This window comes from Salmo salar, chromosome 08 (genome assembly GCF_965601325.2).
Source record: "Salmo salar chromosome 08, fSalSal1, whole genome shotgun sequence".
In the NCBI taxonomy this organism is placed as follows: domain Eukaryota; kingdom Metazoa; phylum Chordata; class Actinopteri; order Salmoniformes; family Salmonidae; genus Salmo; species Salmo salar.
This window is the reverse complement of record NC_138298.1, coordinates 10,320,214-10,344,383: the sequence shown is the minus strand read 5'-3', so window position 1 is coordinate 10,344,383 and position 24,170 is coordinate 10,320,214. Positions and strand designations below refer to the sequence as shown.

General features: G+C 42.8%; 1 protein-coding gene across 1 annotated transcript; it reads left to right on the top strand.

The window, feature by feature from the left end:
• Window positions 1-294: 294 nt before the first annotated feature.
• LOC106609964 (LON peptidase N-terminal domain and RING finger protein 1) lies at window positions 295-24,062 on the top strand. The gene is made up of 11 exons (XM_014209036.3): window positions 295-1,075; window positions 8,835-8,950; window positions 11,518-11,640; window positions 13,931-14,146; window positions 14,418-14,646; window positions 15,189-15,406; window positions 15,621-15,742; window positions 16,095-16,253; window positions 18,844-19,006; window positions 19,500-19,652; window positions 21,919-24,062. The coding sequence occupies exons 1-10, from the start codon at window positions 433-435 to the stop codon at window positions 19,533-19,535; spliced, it is 2,025 nt and encodes a 674-aa protein (XP_014064511.3). The 5' UTR covers window positions 295-432; the 3' UTR covers window positions 19,536-19,652; window positions 21,919-24,062.
• Window positions 24,063-24,170: the final 108 nt, after the last annotated feature.

The window sequence follows — 24,170 nt, the reverse complement described above, 5'->3', positions numbered from 1 at the left end:
TTGTGTAGAACTGCAGTAGGCCTAAATGAGCTTCAACTTACCCAAAACTCCGTAGAGGCTTTGAAATCCCCCCCACCCCCACCCCACTTTGCCATTCCCTAGGTTTAGCTGAAATTACGCCACTGCATTATTTAGTGCTGGCACAGGAATAAAAGCTACTCGCGCCTCTCTTTTATAGCTCAATGTGTTACACTTTGCGTCTGCGCACATTTCGTCAGTTACGAAACTTCTAAACTCAGGTTTTGTAATCGAGACGCGCTGGCCAACCAAGTCACTGAGATGCCGAACACGTGATCGCATTTTTACGTAACAATCGGGTGTAGACCTGTATGTTGCCAAGTCTCTACTGGCACATAAGCTAGACACGTTGTAGGTTATAGCTATGGCGGAACACATGTTTTAAATACGTTTATAATAACCGGTATACATTGTATGCCGATCATCTATCCTACAATGTCGGTCCAACACCCCGAAGGAGAGGACGCCGTCGAAGAAAGAAAAGGATTCTTCATTGAACCAGAATACGACTGGGACGAGGAGCAGGACAATGTAGACAATCACACACTTATTTTACAAAAAGCCGACGCACTGGCATCAGAAAACCGTCTCAAAGAAGCCATCTATGTTTACTCGATGGCCTTGAGATATAGTTCTGTAGGGCCGGAGCAGATGAGCACTTTAGTGGATTGTATTCTGCGCAACTTTAAGAGAAAGCTGGGAAAGGATGAGGCGCCTTCGGAACGAACGCCACATATTATTGATAACGCCGGGGAAGAGGACGTTTTTGACTGCCCGAATTGTCATAGATTTCTAGGCGAGCCCGTGACTATCGGCTGTGGACATTCGTACTGTAAAAGATGTTTACAACATCAGCTGCTCTCCAAATGCAAGCTGTGTAGCGAGGTAGGAGGCAGGCCGACGGAGTTTAAAACGAATGTGATTCTATTCGGACTTTTGGAAAAGTGGTTTCCCGAGGAGCTGAAAAGGTCTCGAGCTATTAGTGAAATTGAAGACCTGTCTAGAAGGAAACATTTCGAGGAGGCCGTATCACTAGCGACAGATGTGATTGAATCTGGTGAGGGGGGGGGGGGGGCTTGTGGAGACCACCAATCACTTCGCATCCTTGTTTTATATGCTAAGATGAGACGTTTAGGAAACCTGTCAAAGCATGAAAACAAAGTGTTATTTTAGTCACTCCCTATTACTATTTGTGGTCTTTATTATCGAAGAGTAGGGAAGGGGAGTTCCACTGACCAATATTACGGGTACCCACTTGTCATGTGTCTGTAGGTCCTTTGGCTGCGTTTACAGGCAGCCCAATTCTCATCTTTTTTTTTCTTCACTAATTGATCTTTTGACCAATCAAATCGTGAAAAGATCTGATGTGATTGGTCAAAAGACCAATTAGTGAGAAAAAAAATCTCAGAATTGTGTTACCTGTGAGAACGCAGCCTCTGTGCCACTGACGTAACTAACCCCTGTTACGAAATGTCGTAAGTTGGGCATGCGCACAAGCAGCGAGTTTCATAAGGCAGGTTGTGTGAGAGTGCTGGGTTTGCCAATCAATAATGTTATAACGTTTGGTCCCCTCTCAAATGTTTCCCGAAGTCCGAAAAATAAAAAAAATAAAAAAAGGCTAAATGTGCTGCCAGATCAAGGCATGACGATGCAGTTCACGTGATTGCATTTCCACATAACAAACGTGTTTATACCTGTATGTTGCCAAGTCTCTACTGGTACATAACACACCAAAAAGTAAAAAGTGCAGAGAGTGTCAACGCAATACAAAGTGACAGCACGGAAGTTTATAGTCATTGCTGTAGGCTATGTCTAGATACCTTCAATTATTAGATGCCTTGAGGTTTTAATGACACCAGACATACAATTAGTAATACTTAAAACATAAATACCTAAGAGTTTCCTGAAAGGTAATTGACCGAAATCTGTTAAATTATCCGAATTCCATTTTGTTATGTTTTTTTTTCTGTGAGCTCAGTGCTGTTTCTTTAGAGACATTAGATCAAGCCCAAACTGTGCTTTGTAGGGAGTTGTAGTTTACATTAGGCCAATATTTTACATAGTTTAGTGCAGAAAACATCGTAATTAACCACAAATAGGCATAATCCATTGCTCGCCTACTTGTCCAGTCTTTGTTTCTTCAGATGCATTAACACAAGCAGCCCAATTCGCTAATAGATTTCTTGACCAATCAGGGCAGCTCTGAAAAAGAGCTTGACGTGAAAAGATCTGATGTGATTGATCAAAAGACTAATTAGTGGGGAAAATATCAGAATTGGGCTGACTGTGTGAACGTAGCCTTTTAGGCCTGCTACTTTGGGATAGTGTTTGGCAGACACCTGAGACAGAAGAATGCGCGATCGAGAGGGATAGAGACCAGTTGCTTCGCGAGGTATCTCTACCTGAAAATGGGATGACTTGGAATGAAATAATAGTCATCAAATACAACTAATTTAATATACACAACTTAAATATTTGATGAATAATGTGAATCATTTATGGATAATAAGTGATAAGCAGTAATGGGCAGTCACTAACATCTTGGGACTTGTATTAATTGTTTTATTCTATATTGTTACAGCATTCAACCCACAGTGCATTTAATGTTAACAATAATAGTTGAAACCAAAATTTAAAAAAAACTTGATTATTTTGTAACAATCGAACTGAAACCGAACCGGACTCAAAATCTCACCTTGACAGCCAATTATTCTTGGAAAATAATTCTAAAATCAATCAGATCAACAGTTACAGATGCTAACCAAGGCAATGCTCTCCGTAATGTCAGGGGCGAAAATCTGATATCAACTTTGGAGGGGACAATTACATTAAATTTTCTCAAGAGCAATTCCTGAGGGGGACACCAAAAGTAGTGCTGTAACACAGCCTACATTGTAATATGGTAAATGTATATTGAGGAACCAAAGAAATAAGGTGTTTGCCGTACTCCTAACTACCGGTACCCAAAACTACACAACTAATCACAACAGCAATACCATTGCCTTTAACAAATCTTAGTTCAGTCACCAGTTTAAGTTGAGAGTGGGGGGTATCCATGGCATTTTCCAATTATGTTCCTATTTTACAAGTCAAAAAAATTGAGAACCTTTCATAATGTTGCCAAACAAAGACTCAACAAACTTATCTGAGACTCCCTGTCTCTGCCAGTCTGTCCCTGCATATCTGTCCCCAACTCTGCTGTCTGTGTACCATGTTGCCTGCTCTGCCTCATGACATCATTGTGAAACATTTCCATTCGAATTTCTTTCTTATGAACATTTTATCAACTAGTCTTTGAGATATTAGGCTACTAGGGTTCTTACTTTGCGTTTTGGTGTATTGAAAAAAATACTCTGATGTCCGTCTTTTATTTTTCTGCCATTTTTCTAGCTGGCTGGCTGGCTGGCTGGCTACACACACACACAGTGTGTAGGTTATTTACAGTAGGAGATACTAAATGTTTTTTATATATATATATATATATATATATATTGTAGAGGTCGACCGATTTATGATTTTTCAACACCGATACCGATTATTGGAGGACCAAAAAAAGCCGATACCGATTAAGCGGTTGATCTTTTTTTATTTATTTGTAATAATGACAATTACAACAATACTGAATGAACACTTATTTTAACTTAATATAATACATCAATAAAATCAATTTAGCCTCAAATAAATAATGAAACATGTTCAATTTGGTTTAAATAATGCAAAAACAAAGTGTTGGAGAAGAAAGTAAAAGTGCAATATGTGCCATGTAAAAAAGCTAACGTTTAAGTTCCTTGCTCAGAACATGAGAACATATGAAAGTTGGTGGTTCCTTTTAACATGAGTCTTTAATATTCCCAGGTAAGATGTTTTAGGTTGTAGTTATTATAGGACTATTTCTCTCTATACGATTTGTATTTCATATACCTTTGACTATTGGATGTTCTTATAGGCACTTTAGTATTGCCAGTGTAACAGTATAGCTTCCGTCCCTCTCCTCGCTCCTACCTGGGCTCGAACCAGGAACACATCGACAACAGCCACCCTCGAAGCAGCGTTACCCATGCAGAGCAAGGGGAACAACTACTCCAAGTCTCAGAGCGAGTGACGTTTGAAACGCTATTAGCGCACACCCCGCTAACTAGCTAGCCATTTCACATGGGTTACACCAGCCTAATCTTGGGAGTTGATAGGCTTGAAGTCTTAAACAGCGCAATGCTTGAAGCACAGCGAAGAGCTGCTGGCAAAACGCACGAAAGTGCTGTTTGAAGGAATGCTTACGAGCCTGCTGGTGCCTACCATCGCTCAGTCAGACTGCTCTATCAAATCATAGACTTAATTATAATATACTGCTCAAAAAAATAAAGGGAACACTTAAACAACACATCCTAGATCTGAATGAAAGAAATAATCTTATTAAATACTTTTTTCTTTACATAGTTGAATGTGCTGACAACAAAACCACACAAAAATAATCAATGGAAATCCCATTTATCAACCCATGGAGGTCTGGATTTGGAGTCACACTCAACATTTAAAGTGGAAAACCACACGACAGGCCGATCCAACTTTGATGTAATGTCCTTAAAACAAGTCAAAATGAGGCTCAGTAGTGGGTGTGGCCTCCACGTGCCTGTATGACCTCCCTACAACGCCTGGGCATGCTCCTGATGAGGTGGCGGATGGTCTCCTGACGGATCTCCTCCCAGACCTGGACTAAAGCATCCGCCAACTCCTGGACAGTCTGTGGTACAACGTGGCGTTGGTGGATGGAGCGAGACATGATGTCCCAGATGTGCTCAATTGGATTCAGGTCTGGGGAACAGGCGGGCCAGTCCATAGCATCAATGCCTTCCTCTTGCAGGAACTGCTGACACACTCCAGCCACATGAGGTCTAGCATTGTCTTGCATTAGGAGGAACCCAGGGCCAACCGCACCAGCATATGGTCTCACAAGGGGTCTGAGGATCTCATCCCGGTACCTAATGGCAGTCAGGCTACCTCTGGCGAGCACATGGAGGGCTGTGCGGCCCCCCAAAGAAATGCCACCCCACACCATGACTGACCCACCGCCAAACCGGTCATGCTGGAGGATGTTGCAGGCAGCAGAACGTTCTCCACGGCGTCTCCAGACTCTGTCACGTCTGTCACGTGCTCAGTGTGAACCTGCTTTCATCTGTGAAGAGCACAGGGCGCCAGTGGCGAATTTGCCAATCTTGGTGTTCTCTGGCAAATGCCAAACGTTCAGCACGGTACTGGGCTGTAAGCACAACCCCCACCTGTGGACGTCGGGCCCTCATACCATCCTCATGGAGTCTGTTTCTGACCGTTTGAGCAGACACATGCACATTTGTGGCCTGCTGGAGGTCATTTTGCAGGGCTCTGGCAGTGCTTCTCCTGCTCCTCCTTGCACAAAGGCGGAGGTAGCGGTCCTGCTGCTGGGTTGTTGCCCTCCTACGGCCTCCTCCACGTCTCCTGATGTACTGGCCTGTCTCCTGGTAGCGCCTCCATGCTCTGGACACTACGCTGACAGACACAGCAAACCTTCTTGCCACAGCTCGCATTGATGTGCCATCCTGGATGAGCTGCACTACCTGAGCCACTTGTGTGGGTTGTAGACTCCGTCTCATGCTACCACTAGAGTGAAAGCACCGGCAGCATTCAAAAGTGACCAAAACATCAGCCAGGAAGCATAGGAACTGAGAAGTGGTCTGTGGTCCCCACCTGCAGAACCACTCCTTTATTGGGGGTGTCTTGCTAATTGCCTATAATTTCCACCTGTTGTCTATTCCATTTGCACAACAGCATGTGAAATTTGTCAATCAGTGTTGCTTCCTAAGTGGACAGTTTGATTTCACAGAAGTGTGATTGACTTGGAGTTACATTGTGTTGTTTAAGTGTTCCCTTAATTTTTTTGAGCAGTGTATATATATATATATATATATGTATATATAGTATATAAAAAACTTTTTTTTTTACTAAACAATCTTTGGGATGGAAAAACACTTACAGTGTAAACTTAAATGATTACATCCACACAGAAAGTATGTAGAAAATATAATTGACCTACATACTTGTTTTATAATATAATCTTTGACAGTCAGGTAGAATCTAACATGTCCAAAATGTTGAATTTAGGAGTATTTTTGGTATGGCTGGATTACTGACATGCTACGCAGGGTATATGCCCAGGGTTCCCGATTGGGGTCCCTGATGATTTTGTTATAGTGTTTGAGCATAAGAACACAGAAATAGCCATGTCAAAATGCATAGAATTTCAGGAAATTAGCTTTAACACTGCAAAAGTTTCTTTCAGCTTCATAGAAACAATAATAGAATTGCAGGATGCTTTTATAGAATTCTGGACTGATTTAAGACACCTTCCGGACCAATGTCATGCCTTGGATCATTCATAGGACTACTCCTTGACAGGATTGTCACAGTATTCACAGACCCCCAGTGTGCGGTCTGGAGCGTGAAGTCACGAGCTCTGCTGGTCGGCTACTGCGTAGCAAAAAGCCCTGGTCTGCCCTAGAATGTAATTTAAGATTGCGAGAATAGACCACATTTTTTTTAATGGCAATTTTTTTGGCTCTAAAATGTGTTTATTATGATCAAGTTCAATTCCCGCAGTAAATTCTTTAAAGGTTTGCTACCAATCCAGATATTTAATTAAATAGTGTTCCATTCTGACTACTACATTTGTCATGTGCTGACACAGACCAATCAAGGGCCGGCAGGCTACAAGGGAGCTCGCACCCTCGTGCACGCTCATTGCACGTGGTATTCACGTGGTTGACTCTCTCAGGCAGGATGAAAACGACTACTTCGACCATCATCCTTTGCTAGTTACGGCCACTTTGACCATGATCCTTAGACATTTTTTTGGTGCCATTCAGCCCCATTCAGCAATATGGCGCGCTTCAAATTCAAATATTTCCGGCTTCATGCGCCATCAGGAGTTTCCCGTACAAATATGTGAATGACGTACAGTTCATTCTGAAAGTATTCAGACCCCTTCACCTTTTCCACATTTTGTTACTTTGCAGCCTTATTTAAAAATGTATTTTTTATAAAATTCCCTCATCAATCTGCACACAATTCCCCATAATGACAGAGCGAAAACAGTTTTTTAGACATTTTTGCAAATTTATTGAAAATAAAGAACTGAAATACCGTTTTTACATAAGTATTCAGACCCTTTTCTATGAGACTCGAAATTGAGCTCAGGTGCATCCTTTTTCCATTGATCATCCTTGTGATGTTTCTACAACTTGGACTCCACCTGTGGTAAATTCAATTGATTGGACATGATTTGGAAAGACACAGACCTGTCTATATAAGGTCCCACAGTTGACAGTGCATGTCAGAGCAAAAACCAAGCCATGAGGTCAAAGGAATTGTCCGTAGAGGTCAGAGACAGGTTTGCGTTGAGGCACAAATCTGGGGAAGAGTGCCAAAACATTTCTGCAGCATTGAAGGTCCCCAAGAACAAAATGGCATCCATCATTCTTAAATCGAAGAAGTTTGTAACCACCAAGACTCTTCCTAGAGCTGGGCGCTTGGCTAAGCTGAGCAATCGGGAGAGAAGTGCCTTGGTCAGGGAGGTGACCAAGAACCCGATGGTCACTCTGACAAAGCTCCAGAGTTCCTCTGTGGAGATGGGAGAACCTTCAAAAAGGACAACCATCTTTGCAGCACTCCACTAATCAGGCCTTTATGGTTGAGTGGCCAGACGGAAGCCACTTCTCAGTAAAGGCACATGATAGTCCGCTTGGAGTTTGCCAAAAGGCACCTTAAGGACTCCCAGACCATGAGAAACAAGGTTCTCTGGTCTGATGAAACCAAGATGGAACTCTTTGACCTGAATGCCAAGCATCACGTCTGGAGGAAACCAGGCACTGCACACCTGGCCATTACCATCCCTTACAGTGAAGCATGGTGGTGGCAGCATCATGCTGTGGGAATGTTTTTCAGTGGCAGGGACTGGGAGACTAGTCAGGATTGAGGGAAAGATGAACAGAGCATAGTACAGATAGATTCTTGATAAAAACCTGCTCAGGACCTCAGAATGGGGTAAAGGTTCACCTTCCAACAGGATAACGGCCCTAAGCACACAGCCAAGACAACAAGTGGCTTCGGGATAAGTCTCTGAATGTTCTTGAGTGGCCCAACCAGAGCCCGGATTTGAACCCGGTCAAACATCTCTGGAGAGACCTGAAAATAGCTGTGCAGCGATGCACTCCATCCAACCTGACAGAGCTTATAATAAAATAATGGTGTGCCAAGCTTGTAGCGTCATACCCAAGAAGACTTGAGGCTGTAATCCCTGCCAAAGGCGCTTCAACAAAGTACCGTGTAAATGGTCTGAATACTTATGTAAATTTGTGAAAATGGCTAAACCTGTTTTTGCTTTGTCATTATGGGGTATTGTGTGTAGATTGATGAGGGGGACAAAATGATTTAATACATTTTAGAATAAGGCTGTAATGTAGCAAAATGTGGAAAAAGTGAAGGGGTCAGAATACTTTCCGAATGCATTGTAAATGCTATCACTATCTCCTGGTTTTAATATATATAGGTCTTCATGTCACGTGTTTGACATGCATCCTTTTATGGATGTAACCTAAGCTTTCATTCCGTCATTTGCTATTATGTTGAATGTATGCAATTCTCATTAGACTGATATTCCACCCTGGAGTTATGGTTATCTTCGGTGACGGATCCAAAAATATTTGTAAAATGGCCGTTGTCGGAAATGGTCTGTTTTTAATCAAATAATCTGTCTCTCCTCCTTTATCCTTCTCTCCTTTTTTTCCCAGATCCTGGGGATGAGGCGGTGCGGTGGTCACGGGTCAAGGCCTACACCGGGCTCCTGCAGTACCGATTGGCCCTGGAGGACGCTGAACTCTGTCTTGGCTCCACCCTCTCTGCAGAGGTAGGTTACTGGACCAAACGGGGGGAAACTGTGTGTTAAGTTCAGTAGGCACAAGTGGGAGAAAAAAAATATTGAGGAAATTAAAACAAATGTTGTTATTGGAGGTTTTAAGTTTGCTGAGGGCCTACTTAATTCACTTGTCTGCTCCCCGGCACTATCATTATCCTTAGTTCTTACCCAGGCACCCTGTGGCACTTTAAAACAGTAAAAGTCTACAGCTCCGGGTATATCCTCCACGCTTTACTACACCGCGTGATGCGTCATGGAGGGGAATGGAGGCTGATTAGAGGCTCAGCCAGGTGTTAGTAAGTCTAAATGGGTTAGCAGGCCATCCTGAATATGAACCGGTAGGATATATTTTAGGACATCTTAGCACTAAACAGCATTGTTCATTATGTCCTCTAATTCTATTTTTAAGACTTGATAAATTATAATAGAATATTACTGTATAACCTTCTATACCTTTAGACATTTTGTCTGTATCAAAGGTTGATTTGTTTTTCCCTTTACATCACTTTTTTTGATACAGGGTACAGAGCCTCATTTGGGAGATGTGCATTTGTTTGTTGCACATTTGGTCACACTTTCTTTTTACTGTACCTTGAGCTATTTTAAATGGTCTAATGCAGATGTTTTTATCATAATATCAAATCATTTCTGGGTAACAATTAAGAACGTTACTGTGATTGTTTTCAATTTAAAATGGTCCAAAATAATACAAAAATAGATTCTTAGGAAAGAGAAAGCAAGAATTTTGCCAAGACTGTCTGGGAGTGGTCTGAGTGGGGAGGGGAAAAACAAGCTGTTATTGGTAGAGAGGTTTGGAACTTGCTTTGTTATTGGTTTATTAACTCATTTACCACCTGGTGATGTCAACAGGCAGGCCAAAACTCCATCCCACCAAGGCTGAAATTTCAGGCGGTCTTTTCAAACAGCTCTTACACTAAAAGGGAAATATCATCATTTTCATAATTCCACAGTATTATTCCAACCTCAGTGTGGAAATATACAGTGGTGTCTGAAATTATTGATACCCTTGATAAAGATGAGCAATAATGACTGTATAAAATAATTCAAATACTTAACTATATCATATGCGCCAAAAAATTTGGAAATTATATTATACTAATTGTCACGTATCAATGATTGGAGACAGGTGCAGGAATACGTAAAATTGGGTTTTAATACTCCACCCAAAAATACAACATGCCATGAAAGGGGACGAAACCCAAAACAAAAACGTATACAAAAACACAGGGAAGTAACCCAAACAAAAGAGCGATGTTAAACCTCTAATAAATACACGGGACGAGACCTGTAACAATATACGGGACAAGACCCGTAACAACAAGTGCACAACAATACACGGGACGAAACCCGTAATAACGAGTACACAATATACTCAGTACGAAAGCCGAAACCACAAAGCACAAGTACTCACAAGACCAACGGACATGGGAAAAAATAACCGACAAGACAATAGTGAACAGAGGGCACATGTATACAATTGCCAATCAGGGGAAATGGGAGCCAGGTGTGCGTAATGAAACAGTTCAGTGACACCTAGAGGCCGGTGACGTAGACCTCCAGAGCTGGTGCACGGAATGAGCAGCAGTATCCGTGACACTAATGCAATTGCTTAGAGAAAGAGATTTTGTTTAACAAATAATATTTCTCAAAAGGTAATTATTGAGACCCCTAAATGACCTTATAAATAAAGTAGTCAAAGTTCAGTATTTGATCCCATATTTCTAGCGCGCAATGACTACGCCAAGCTTGTGACTCTACAACCTTATTGGATTCATTTTCAGTTTGTTTTGGTTGTGTTTCAGATTATTTTGTACCCAGTAGAAATTAATGGTAAATAATGTAGTGTCATTTTGGAAGGACTTTTATTGTAAATAAGAATATAATATGTTTCTAAACCCTTCTACATTAACGTGGACGCTACCGTGATTACAGATAACCCTGAATGAATTGTGAATAATGATGAGTGAGAAAGTTACAGAGGGTCAAAGATCATACCCGCAAGACAAGCTAACCTCCCCTGTTATTCTTAATGGTGAGAGGTTAGTTGAAGAGGTGGAAATATATAGTTGGGGATAAACATAAAGGCCCAAGCTAGTAGCCACACAGGGTAGACCTTTTATTTAAATCTGTATTTCCCATAACTGCTGATTTTGTTGGTAATGTGTAATTTAGCAAGCTAGGCTAGAGCAAGAGTCATGCCTCTCCTAGAGAGAAGACGAACTGGTTCAGGACCAAAAAGGGTTTAGGAATTTTTTGCAATGTATGTTAATCCTATTCAGTGAAGCCTGAAAAAACTGAATTGATGTTGAGTGATTCAGGTCAATGTTGACTCGTGTTGTCAGCCTACCTTGCATTGTGTTCTTACTGGGGTCTCTCTCTCTCTCATCTCTCTACCGTTCTCTCTAGCGGTTCACCCTCTGGCTGTCGCTCAAATGAAATGCAGCGACGTAACCTATCTCTCCCTCTCTCCACTGGAAGTCTTGCACTCTTTATAACCTCCCCGTCCCCCTGTCACTCTCTCTCTCTCTCTCTCCCAGGGTTTCTACTGGAAGGCCAAGGTGCTCCAGGACATGGGCCAGGTGGACGACTCGCTGCAGGTTTTCCTCCACTGTCTGGCCCTGGACGAGGACTTCACCCTGGCCAAACGAGAGGTGGAAAATGTGAGAGAAGGAGTGATGTTGTTGTTGAACTAATTTGCTTTGGCAATGCTTTGGTCTTCCTGGAAGCTTTGGGACTTGACTTGAGTGCAAGAAAGCAAGGAGATATTGTATCTTCTCAATGTCTTTCCATACTTTGTGAAGAGGTTGCTCTGTTGAGCCAAACTTCCTCTGTGTGTATCAGTGATAGACCCCCCCCCCCCCCCCCCCCCGATCCTGGGAACATGCAACCCTGACAATATCTAGGCCTATCACTAATTGCAGTGCCTAAGTTTATACTTGTATAAATACTTTTTTTTTTTTTATCTCCAGGAATGTTTGAAGTCTAGACCCCCTTAGCGCCGTAGTCCATTTCATAAGAATCCAGGCGCTCTCTGAGTTCCCCCTTTCGTCTTACTTAAGCCAAGTGTTTCCCGGCACTGATTTGCTTACCATCCATGAAAAGGAACACTGTGCATTCCTTCGCTGATAGCCTAGCGTCGGCTAGCTAGGTTATTATCCTTAGCATTGGCCTAATGGAATTAAGCCTTTAGGCGCTTGCGTGAGAGATGGAACATATCGGGCTGACAGCGGCCTTAATTAACGACTAAATCACGTTATTTGCAGAGAAAAGCAGCTGTTTTTGCGGCTGACGGAAAACGCGTTGACGGTGATTGTGAGTTATGCTTCCATGATGAATCACCTGTCAGACTGAGGTGAAGTTCAGAGCGCAGTAAAGCGTATTTCTTTTTTGTTGACACCCTGTTGAATAAGAGTTGGAATGGGCATAGTTATGCCTGTCCATCGCTTTGCCGTTCTTTTTGGTTACATTTATTTACCTAATACCACTTGTATCTATTTGGTAGGTGCTCTGAAAGTACTTGGTAACAGTTGGGACTTAATGTTATTCGTTACAATTGAATCCCCGTGACGAAGAAGTAAGTCTTGGGTAGCAGTTATTTATGCTGTATTCACTAATTACCATAGTGTCTCAGTTAAAATAAAGCGTTACAAATCTTTTTCCCCCCCTCCCTCAACACAACATCCCAGCAAAGACTCCATGTTTTTGAGGTTTACTTTCCAGTGGGTCAGCCCTTGTGACTCTCCCCTCCTGTAATGACATTAACCCCATTAGACAAAAGGCTTCATCCTAAATGGCACCCTTTCCCTATTGACCAGAGACCTATGGGGACTTTGGTCTATGGACTCTGGTCAAAAGTAGTGCGCTATGTAGGGTATGGGGTGTAATTCGGGACTAAGACAAAGTACTGTGACGAAGCAGGGTGACATAAGTCATAGACGCTGTGGGCCGTTGTCCGATCACAATCGCTGACAGGGTCTCCGAGGCTATGTGAAGTGTTAGGGTAATACTCTGGATGTGAGAAAATAGGCCTGCGTTACTTTGATCGTGTCGTTGATGTGTGGATTTGCATTCTTGTTGTTTCACTCTTTAAGAAGAACTTTGATTGGTTGAGTAGCTGAGTGCAAATGGCTTCTCTTTCTGCTCAAGAAGGGTATTGTCTGAAACCTGTTTGATTGAAAAGAGCTATATGGGATTGTCTGTGTGATGTTTGTGTCTGTGTGCTTCAGCAAAGCTGTGTTTCTGTTTTCTTTAACTCATATAATACGATCAGTAGCCTACATCACAAGGTCCTGAAAAAATGGTGCTTAAAAAAAAAATCTCCTTTTAAATGCTGATGGAAACACAAATTCCCCATCTTGTGATCCTGGATGGGCACCAGGTTAGCAGATGCAAAAGTTGGACATTCTGTGTGTCTGGGAGTGCAGCAGAATGGATGTGGATTAGATAGATTTATATGGATTGGAACGGGGCCCGGGTGTTCGTCAGCATATCATAACATGTAATGGACTCTGAGAGAGCAAAAGAAGGGGAAACACAGAAGATAGAAAGGGAGAAAGAGAAGATATAGGGCCTAGAGGAGGAAATGAAACATTGATATATAGGATGAGAGGGATTGGGTGGAAGTAGAGTAACAGAGCTGGTGCAACAACAAAACACATATTTCTTATCTACAAGTGAACTTTACTGCAGATTTAACCTTTTGTTTTTGACGTCAATCATGTTATTGTGAAGCCAAAGGCATATTTCCACATTGTGTGGACAAGTACATTTTTCTACATCTAAATCCACATTGGTGCCAGGAAGGCAGACTTGACCGGCTGGCCAGTGGTCACTCCCAGTCTAGGCCAGCCACTTTCCTGCATTTAAGTGAACTAGGCTCTTGTTCTGCCATTTTTGGCCGATTTTTATGCAGTTGGACTGCTCTTATGGCTAACGCAATGTGTACCACAGATACTGTGCGACCTGCTGTCTCCGGCCGGCGAGAACGTGAAGGTGGGTCTGAGGGAGACGGCGCAGAGCACATCGCCTCACCTGCGTAGTAAGATTTTGGTAGCGGATGCCGAGGCCAGAGCCCAACAGCATCAGGCCGAAGCCAAACACTCTGCCCTGCACCAAGTCCAGGCTCGCACCTCCTCGGCACACCCCAGCACTGACGCACAGCACGAGGTACGCTAACTGGACAGTGTGCTTGATACTGCCCTGTAGGCCGTCATTGTAAATAAGAATTTGTTCTTAATTGACTTGCCTAGTTAAATAAAGGTCAAATAAAAATCCCTGAACCACTAGGGTGCCTTCAAAGTTTCCAAAGTCAAGTATGTTTTGAATTTTTTTATAGTTTGTTCAGTTAAAATGCATCAACAATGTCTAACACTCCTTTTAACTTTCTAATCTTCTCTCTCTCTCTCGCTCCTCCTCCCCCTCCTCTCTTTCCGTCCAGAAGCCAGGTCGCTCAGGGAGCCTGGAGCGTTCGGGCCTCAGCCGCGCTCACTCGATGCGAGCCCACGGGCCGGGTCTGGGCGACGTGGATGAGGGTCTTAAACGTGTCTGCTCTGCACCCCAGCTGGGGGACCAGGAGAAAGGCATACTACTGAAGCGGAAGCTGATGTTCTTCGAGGGTGGACCCCACGTCGTCTACAACCACGGGAGCAAGCATAAGAAACAAGGAGGTAGGAATCAAGACTGCTGCTAGTATGTCGTAATTAAACAGGGAATAGTTTAGCTCAGGGATCATCAACTACATTCTTTTATTTTCTTGAGCGGATGGTCGGGGGGCCCCGAATTGTAGACTGCAAATGGACCGCAAGAAGCCCAAATGGATATAATGTCTGACTAAAGCATAACTATTTCAAACCTTGCTTACATTTGTATAGGATCATGTTTTTTTTTTGGTGGGGGGGGCTCAGAAAACTTTGAGGGCCAAATAAAACCACCCGCGGGCCGAATTCAGCCACCAGTTGGGGAACCCCTGGTTTAGCTTGAGTGCTGGCGCTTTCTATTATTTTAAATGTGATTATTCCTGGGTTAAAGCAGCTAAAATATGGATTCCCTTTATATTAGTTGCATAGCCGCAACCGCCACAGTACCAATTAGCAACGGTCCCATTAGCCATTGCCAGGTACCTTGTCTCTGTCTGTGTTTGTATGCGTCTCTCTGCGTACTTGGGTGTGTGTGTGAAGTGTTTGACGTTCTCCTGTCGCTTCCTCTGTAGTGGCCTGTGGTGCGTCGAGCCAGGGAGCCTCAGCCCGAGCTCACAGAGTCGTACCCAGAGACCTACTGGACCCCAACGACCTGGAGTGTTCCCTCTGCATTAGATTGTTCTACGAGCCAGTGACCACGCCGTGCGGTCACACCTTCTGTAAAAACTGTCTGGAGCGCTGTCTGGACCACACTCCCCAGTGTCCTCTCTGCAAGGAGAGCCTCAAAGAGGTAAGAGGACACTACCACCAACCACGACCAAGCGCCTGCTTGTCCCTATATAGTGCACTATTTTTGAAAAGTGGTGCGCTGAATAGGGAACATGGTGCCATTTGGGACGAGGCCTAAGACAATTAACTTGGGGAAGACATGGCCTCAAAAAGAATGACATGGCCTCAAAAAGAAAACCTTAATCTTCTCTCTCTCCCCCCTTACCCCCCCCCAGTATCTGGCAGCCAGGAAGTACAAGGTTACCAGTGTGCTGGACCGAGTGATAAAGCAATACCTGTCTAAGGCGCAGTCGGAACGGCAGAAGACTCACCTGGAGGAGACCCAAGAGCTCGCAGAGTGAGTTGTCCTCCTGACATATCATTTTGACATAGAATTAAACTAGAATGTCCATTCTGGTAATTGTATTGCTATGGCTTCCGCCTTCTCTCTGAACCCTTGTCTTTCTTTTTCCCTGGTTGTTCTACTTCTTTTTTTTTTTCTTTTTTAAATGAATGCAGGAGAAATCATGCAAAACACACACAGCAGACAGGTTCACCTAATGTTAGCACTGACCGTTAGATGGAATTCTATTGATCTATTTTTACTTCGTCTTTGGAATGCGTATGTCACATTTGAATCACTTCACCTGCGAGAGATGCTTGAGTGTCTTAGCATCATTCCAACTCTCTCTCGCTCTCTTTCTCCGCAGCCTGATGAAGAAGGTCCCCATCTTTGTGTGCACCATGGCCTACCCGACCGTGCCTTGTCCCCTGCACGTCTTTGAACCGCGGTACCGCCTCATGATCCGCCGCTGCATGGAGACTGGCACGCGCCAGTTTGGGATGTGCATCAACGACGCTCAGAAAGGGTAGGAACAGTGGCAGGCACAGTGGCAGGCACAGTGGCAGGCACAGTGGCAGGCACAGTGGCAGGCACAGTGGCAGGCACAGTGGCACCCGATACAAGCACCTGCTCACATAGGCCAGCACGCACACATTTGCAAATAAAACACTCACTCAAATGCACACACACACACCATTCTGCTGCGCACTAATGCGTCACCTTCTGTCACCTCACCCTGGAGAACTAATTAAAACTCTGTTAGAGAGAGGACAGGGCCTGCGGAATTATGAAAATACTAGCTAATAGGATTTTGACTGAATATAAAATCAAATCCAACTTTGAGCATCCTCCTGATGGAAAAAGACAATTCAAACATTTCATGAGATTTAAGCATATATATGCTAATATTTACGTTTTTCAAGATGCCTTAGGCTACTGTACCTTCTCACAAATGAGTTGAATGCTGATGTTTGACTTGACTATGCAATGGCCCTGTGTAAGTTCACTTAAAGGATAGGACCCTTTAAAAAAAAATATATATATATATAAAAATATATATAAAAATATATATATATATATATATAAAATGACATACCCAAATCTAACTGCCTGTAGCTCAGGACCTGAAGCAAGGATGTGCATATTCTTGATACCATTTGAAAGGAAACACTTTGAAGTTTGTGGAAATGTGAAATTAATGTAGGAGAATATAACACATTAGATCTGGTAAATGATAATACAAAGACAAAAACAGGTGTTTTCCCCCCCAAAAGTTGTTCCATCCTCTTTGAAATGCAAGACAAAGGCCATTATATGACTTATACCTTGACTACATACCTTGACTACATACTTATACCTTGCAAAATAAATTTAAGAAACTGTTATTCAATTATTGCACCCACACTGCTCACGAGCGTCTGCGTTGCCAAGGGCTAAAATACAAGTCATTCCTATTTCTGACGCAGATCGCGCTGCAAGTCCTGCCTCTCCCATCTCCTCATTGAAAGATGAACTTTGTTGCCGGTCGTGGTGGTAATACTATGTAAGTTTAGATGCCAATCATATAAGTTCAAAGATGAAAAAGCCTGGAAGGAGGAGGGATGACTAGAAACGATTCGGTTGACCCTTTTATGTGGGGATTAATTGTCGGAGTAGAGGACCTTGTGCATTTCAGGTAAAATAACAACTCAATGTTTATATCCCAGGACAAATTAGCTAGCAACAGCAAGCTAGCTAAATAGGACAAATTAGCTAGCAAGTGCAAGCTAGCTAGCTAAATTGCCATACATGTTTAATGCTTTTCGACCTGTCCCCAAATTAATGTAATTGGTTCAGAGTTTGTTTTTTGATATTTTAACCTGCGTGTCGTGATTGCGTTTGGTGTGGGGGGACAAAATAAATGTATGCACGATGGCGCACGCGCGCAGCCGGTTTGGGTTCCGTGTTAGGATTATAGGCGCAATTTAGATTTTAGTGAATGTGCAAAGGTTTAGACTGATCTAATGATCCATTGCATTACTGTTCAAAATGTTGCCTACAATGAGCCGGTACCTTTTCACAATGCTTTGAATGGCTGTCTGATTTGACTATGCAACGACCATATGCAATATATTTGTGGTCTTTTTTAGCTCAGTTGGTAGAGCATGGCGCTTGCAACGCCAGGATAGTTGGTTTGATTCCTGGGACCACTCATACGTAAAATGTATGCAGGCATGATTAAGTCGCTTTGTATAATAGCGCCTGCAAAATGTATATATGCAACTTTAACAATAATAAAGCGCTGCTCTGCCTTAACAACACTATCAACAAGGCAGGTCCTACAGGCCCTGGTTTTGTCACACCTGGACTACTGTTCAGTCGTGTGGTTAGGTGCCACAAAGATGGACTTGGGAAAATTGCAGTGGGCTCAGAACTGGGCAGCACGGCCGGCCCTTAAAAGTACACGGAGAGCTAACTTTAATGACATACATGTCAATCTCTCATGGCCTAACATGGAAGAGAGATTGACTTCCTCATTACTTGTTTTTGTAAGAGGTGTTGACAAGCTGAATGTACCGAGCTGTCTGTTTAAAATACTAACACACAGCTCGGACACCCATGCATACCCCACAAGACATGCCACCAGAGGTCTCTTCACAGTCCTCAAGTCCAGAACAGATAATGGGAGGCACACAGTACTATATAGAGCCATGACTACATGGAACTCTATTCCACATCAGGTAACTGATGCCAGCAGTAGAATCAGATTTAAAAAGCAGGTAAAAGTACACCATATGCAACAGTGGGGACTGTGAAGTAACAAAAACATAGGCACAGACACATGCATACACACACATGATAACATCCGCACTATACACACACATGGATTTTGCGTTCTAGATATGTGGTAGTGGAGTATGGGCCTGAGGTCACGCACTTATAGTGTGTTGTGAATTCTGTAATGAATGTATTGTAATGTTCTTAAAATTGTATAACTTCCTTAATTTTGCCAGACCCCAGGAAGAGTAATGGGGATCCATAATAAATACAAATTTAGAAATAATCACCATTTGCAAATCACCTTAAAATGACTATATGATTACAACAAATAAAAATTCGGAATATTCCCGTTTCAGATTTGTGGACTACGGCTGTATGCTGATCATCCGGAGTGTCCACTTCCTCCCAGATGGGCGTTCCGTGGTGGACACCATCGGAGGGAAGAGGTTCCGGGTGCTGACCCGCGGGATGAAGGACGGGTACTGCATCGCCGACATCAAGTACCTGGAGGATACCAGGGTAAGAACCCATGTTCTCTTACCCGAAAATACTGGTTCGGATGTTTTTACTTTAAGGAGAGTTTCTGTTCTTTGTATTTTTTGGTAATATATTTGGTTATATTTTTTTTTGTAAAGAAAGGATTGCAAAATAATACAATAGAAAACACAAAAGCATAGAGAAAATTATATTTTAATCCTTTTTCCATTGGTGTGACTACCTTGATAATAACTCCCACTCACAAGTTTAGCACAGCTTGAATTAGCCTAATATTTTAATTTGAATAATCTACTTTTTAGTCCATTATTCACCCTTTGATTTAAAAGGTCTCATGTAAAAACAAACTTGTATTTTAGTTTATCAGAGGCCATCTGTTAATGGATTATGGATTATGTGTGGTGTTCTGGTGAATGCTACACTGTAATGTATGTCGTTTTCATTTTCATGTGACCCCTGCTTTCAAACCTAATGTCCCTCTTGTATGGTTAAGATAAATGGATTGATTGATTGACAGGTGAGCGACAGCGAGGAGTTGACACAGCTGCAGTAGCTGCACGACGCCGTTTACGAACAAGCGCACACCTGGTTCCAGAACCTCAAGAACCGCTTCCGCAACCAGATCCTTCAGCACTTCGGCGCCATGCCCGAGAGAGAGCTCGACATCCAGGTGAGCTAAGACACAAATCTCTTCCCTGGCATATAGTGTTCCCCCTCCCCTTCTCCAGGGTCATTCATTAGGGCATACTGTAGCAAAACTATTTGCAACAGAGTATGAATATTATTGTTTCTTATTGGATAAGTTCAGTTAGTCCCTTGCTGTTTCAGGCTTTCTTCCAGTGTCACTCACGTAGCAATATAATCTATTTCTACGGTTGCTCCACTGCTCTAGAAGAGATCATTGTGGGCAATTCTTAACTAATCCTCTGGAGGAAGGTGTTATGTCACCTTCCTTCAGAGTGTCCTTACGACAACCCCTCACCCTCTATACCACACACACACTATCCAATGGAGGCATAGCATTTTTCATGGAAAATTTGGAATGGTACAGTTACAGTGGCTTGCGAAAGTATTCACCCCCTTGGCATTTTTCCTATTTTGTTGCCTTACAACCTGGAATTAAAATGGATTTTTTGGGGGGTTTGTATGATTTGATTTACACAACATGCCTACCACTTTGAAGATGCCCATTCTTCAAGGCAAAACGGCTCCAGCTCCTTCAAGTTGGATGAGTTCCGCTGGTGCACAGCAATCTTTAAGTCATACCACAGATTCTCAATTGGATTGAGGTCTGGGCTTTGACGAGGCCATTCTAAGACATTTAAATGTTTCCCCTTAAACCACTTGAGTGTTGCTTTAGCAGTCTGCTTATAGCCATTGTCCTTTTTTTCTTTAAGCAATGGCTTTTTTCTGGCCACTCTTCCGTAAAGCCTAGCTTTGTGGAGTGTACGGCTTAAAGTGGTCCTATGGACAGATACTCCAATCTCCACTGTGGAGCTTTGCAGCTCCTTCAGGGTTATCTTTGGTCTCTTTGTTGCCTCTCTGATTAATGCCCTCCTTGCCTGGTCTGTGAGTTTTGGTGGGCGGCCCTCTCTTGGCAGGTTTGTTGTGGTGCCATATTCTTTCCATTTTTTAATAATGGATTTAATGGTGCTCTGTGGGATGTTCAAAGTTTAGGATATTTTTTTATGACCCAACCCTGATCTGTACTTCTCCACAACTTTGTCCCTGACCTGCTTGGAGAGCTCCTTGGTCTTCATGGTGCTGCTTGCTTGGTGGTGCCCCTTGCTTAGTGGTGTTGCAGACTCTGGGGCCTTTCAGAACAGGTGTATATATACTGAGATCATGTGACAGATCATGTGACACTTAGATTGCACACAGGTGGACTTTATTGAACTAATTATGTGACTTCTGAAGGTAATTGGTTGCACCAGATCTTATTTAGGGGCTTCATAGCAAAGGGGTTGAATACATATGCACGCACCAATTTTCCGTTCAGATTTTTTTTTAAACAAGTAATTTTTTTCACTTCACCAATTTGGACTATTTTGTGTATGTCCATTACATGAAATCCAAATAAAAATCCATTTAAATTACAGGCTGTAATGCAACAAAATAGAAAAACCACCAAGGGGGATTAATACTTTTGCAAGGCACTGTATATAATTGGGATAATGTGTGGTTAGACCCTGGCTATATATGGAGATACTAGGATTAATGATGAGTGTCCTCGGAGGAACCATAGTCAAGATTAGATTACATTTCCGCAGCTTGTGTTTGTGTGTGCCTGCGTGTTTCTAATAAGAAATGTTTTGTCATACCTGTGGTATATGGTCTGATATACCACAGCTTTCAGACAATCAACATTAAGGGCTCGAACCACCCAGTTTATTACAAACAACATGTAACTCTGACACAGCAACATCCAATAAGTGGCAGATTAGGTTGAGGCTGCATTGGATGCAAGCTAATTCACCACGTCAGTCATTTTCTGAGATTCTTGGCTCAATTATAGAACAACCCATTTAGGATGCCGACTCTCTAGATGAGTTACTACATCTTGTAGATCTGAAGCGTCTCCATCATATCTGTCTGACGTAAGGCATGTACTGAACTCCGGCTGACTCGCTAGCCTCTACTCTCAAGTTCCTTTATACGTCTGAAATGACTGAATAGGTGTATCCAACATGGCAATTATTCCACCTAGTCTTTCAAATGGCAAGGTGAAGTCGTGATGATACTGTTTAAACCTATCCAATCACTTTTTTTTTTTTTGCACCGTGATCCCTTTAAAGCCTTTTGAATTCTTCTGTGGCCCAGCAGAAAAACAATAGCCAACAAGCCATTCTCTGTCCATTGTCAACCCATTGTTTTAGGTGAGTGATATCATGTTTCTGGTCAGTGGTATCCTTTCCTCCTCCTCTCCTCTCCTCCAGGCGACTCCCAACGGTCCGGCTTGCTGCTGGTGGCTGCTGGCCGTGCTGCCCATCGACCCTCGCTACCAGCTGTCGGTGCTTTCCATGACCACGCTGAGCGAACGCCTGGTCAAGATCCAGCACATCCTCTCCTACCTGCAGAGCATCCCCAACGAGTAGAAGAGTAGAGTTACACCCTAACACAACTACTTCTTACTCCCTGGTTTCGGGCACCATGTACCTACATACCACATAAAACAACAGACACCTAGGTCTCCCTCGGTACATCGGATTTCGCTCTTTATTACTGCTGAGGCATCCACCACAAGACATCCATGAGACGTCAATGAGACATCTCCCTGAGAGGACAGAATCACACAGCACTTCTAAGACACCAGCAAGATCCCAGTCACATAAGCAGCTAGCTTTAGCAGTACGACAACTACCACACACCAGCTAGCTACATCGGCGAGAAGCCACAGACTGCTGAGATAATCGGACAAATTCTAAGAACTGGTTCTCTCTCTCTCTCTCTCTCTGTTCTCTCGCTGTCTCTCTCTCTCTCTGTTCTCTCGCTGTCTCTCTCTCTGTTCTCTCGCTGTCTCTCTCTCTGTCTCTCTCTGTCTCTGTCTGTGTGATGTTGGTGAAAACAAAAAAAGGCCTCTCTGTCTATACTCAACAGTGGCACCAGCCACCCCTGCTACTGTCAGCTTGGTTACCAGAGAGAGAAAGAAAGAGAGAGAGATTGGTGAAGAGATGTCTCCGTTGTCTTGTCTACTCAAGACTACCCAAGCAGCCTCGCTGTCTCTATTCGGCCACTGTTGATGGTAGAAGGGAGTGTGTATGTGTGTGTGTATGTGTGTTTGTTTCTATGGGTGGGCTGTGCTTCTGTGCAAATCCCAAATGCTGAAATTGAGTCAGACAGAGAGAGGGGGTGGGTGGATGAATTGTAGAAGGTTGGTGGTAACAAATGGAGGGAGGGGGTACCAGAATTGTTTGTGTACTACAAAGCCCAACAAGTGGGATGGTGCAGCCTTACAACAACGAAAACAAAAAAGTGTGAATCTTACTCTTCTGAGCATTAAGCCCCTCTCTGTCACTTCACTATGTCTACTAAATGCACAACTTCCTTCACCGCTGCCACCTGGCGGCAGTGGACCCTGGTGAAAAAGAGAGCTTCCCCCTTTTTTATTAATGTCTCCAAGTTTTTACTTTTTCATCCATTTTTTGGTTTTCTTCCAAGACTACAGAAAGAAAACCCTTTTGGCAGCCATTTTGTCCAGTCTGTAGTATAGCTACAGATGTGGGACTGTGGTCTCGCAACGCTCCCAACTTCTGTTCTCTTAACAGTTTTTTTTTTCTTAGCTGAAAACAAGGCATAACTCCCCAAAAAAATCCAAACTTCCAATATACGTTACTCTGCGTTTTTGTTTTTGTTGTCGTTTCTCAGTGGATATGGAACCTCTTGAATCCAGATAGCTTAGTCTTTGATTTTGCATTAGGGATGTTTCCCATTCCGAGTTATCGATTCTTGAGAGAAACCTCAAAGTCATCCATGTGACTTGAGTGTTGTATTTCCTGTCTCTCTTCTAAACCAAAAGTTCTAACTTCCTGTTTAAATTCAATGTAAACTGAAGTAATTTTTAAGGGCAGATATTTAAATATATATTTTGACAGTATGTTTGTATGTACAAAATCACAAAAGGGGAACTTGCAATATTTTGACACAGTGAAAATGAGAAAGAAACAACACTATACAATTATCTGTGTTTAGCACTGCAAAGGTTAAAGGTCACCCTGTTGTCAAGTAAAAAGCAGTCACCTGCCTTTTGTCGGAAAAAAAGTACTAATGTAGGTGAATATATCTGTGGTGGTCGATTTCGCAGACAAATTTTTGCCTTATACCATTTTAGCATTTTGCTTTGAATGGCACAATGTGACGTCTTGGTTAGCATTCCTTTTGCCGTACTAGTAATTCTATTTGTGTTAATTATTTGCCTTTTCTTCAGCTGCCTCATGGCCCGAATCGTTCACGGGTGTGTATAATGTATGTCAAGTTGCAACTTTCTTTCGTTTAAATCATTTTGATTTTGGACAGATCATGCTTTTTTCTCGAATGTTTAAGTTATCAGTTTTCAATAATAAATGAACTCAATTTTTTTCAACTTGAAGCCTCAAGTGGTATTATGTTAACGTATGGACTAAATGTAACCCATGAATGTAACCCATTGTCAATGTAACCATCCGATCCCAGTGTTACGCATCGGGTGTTA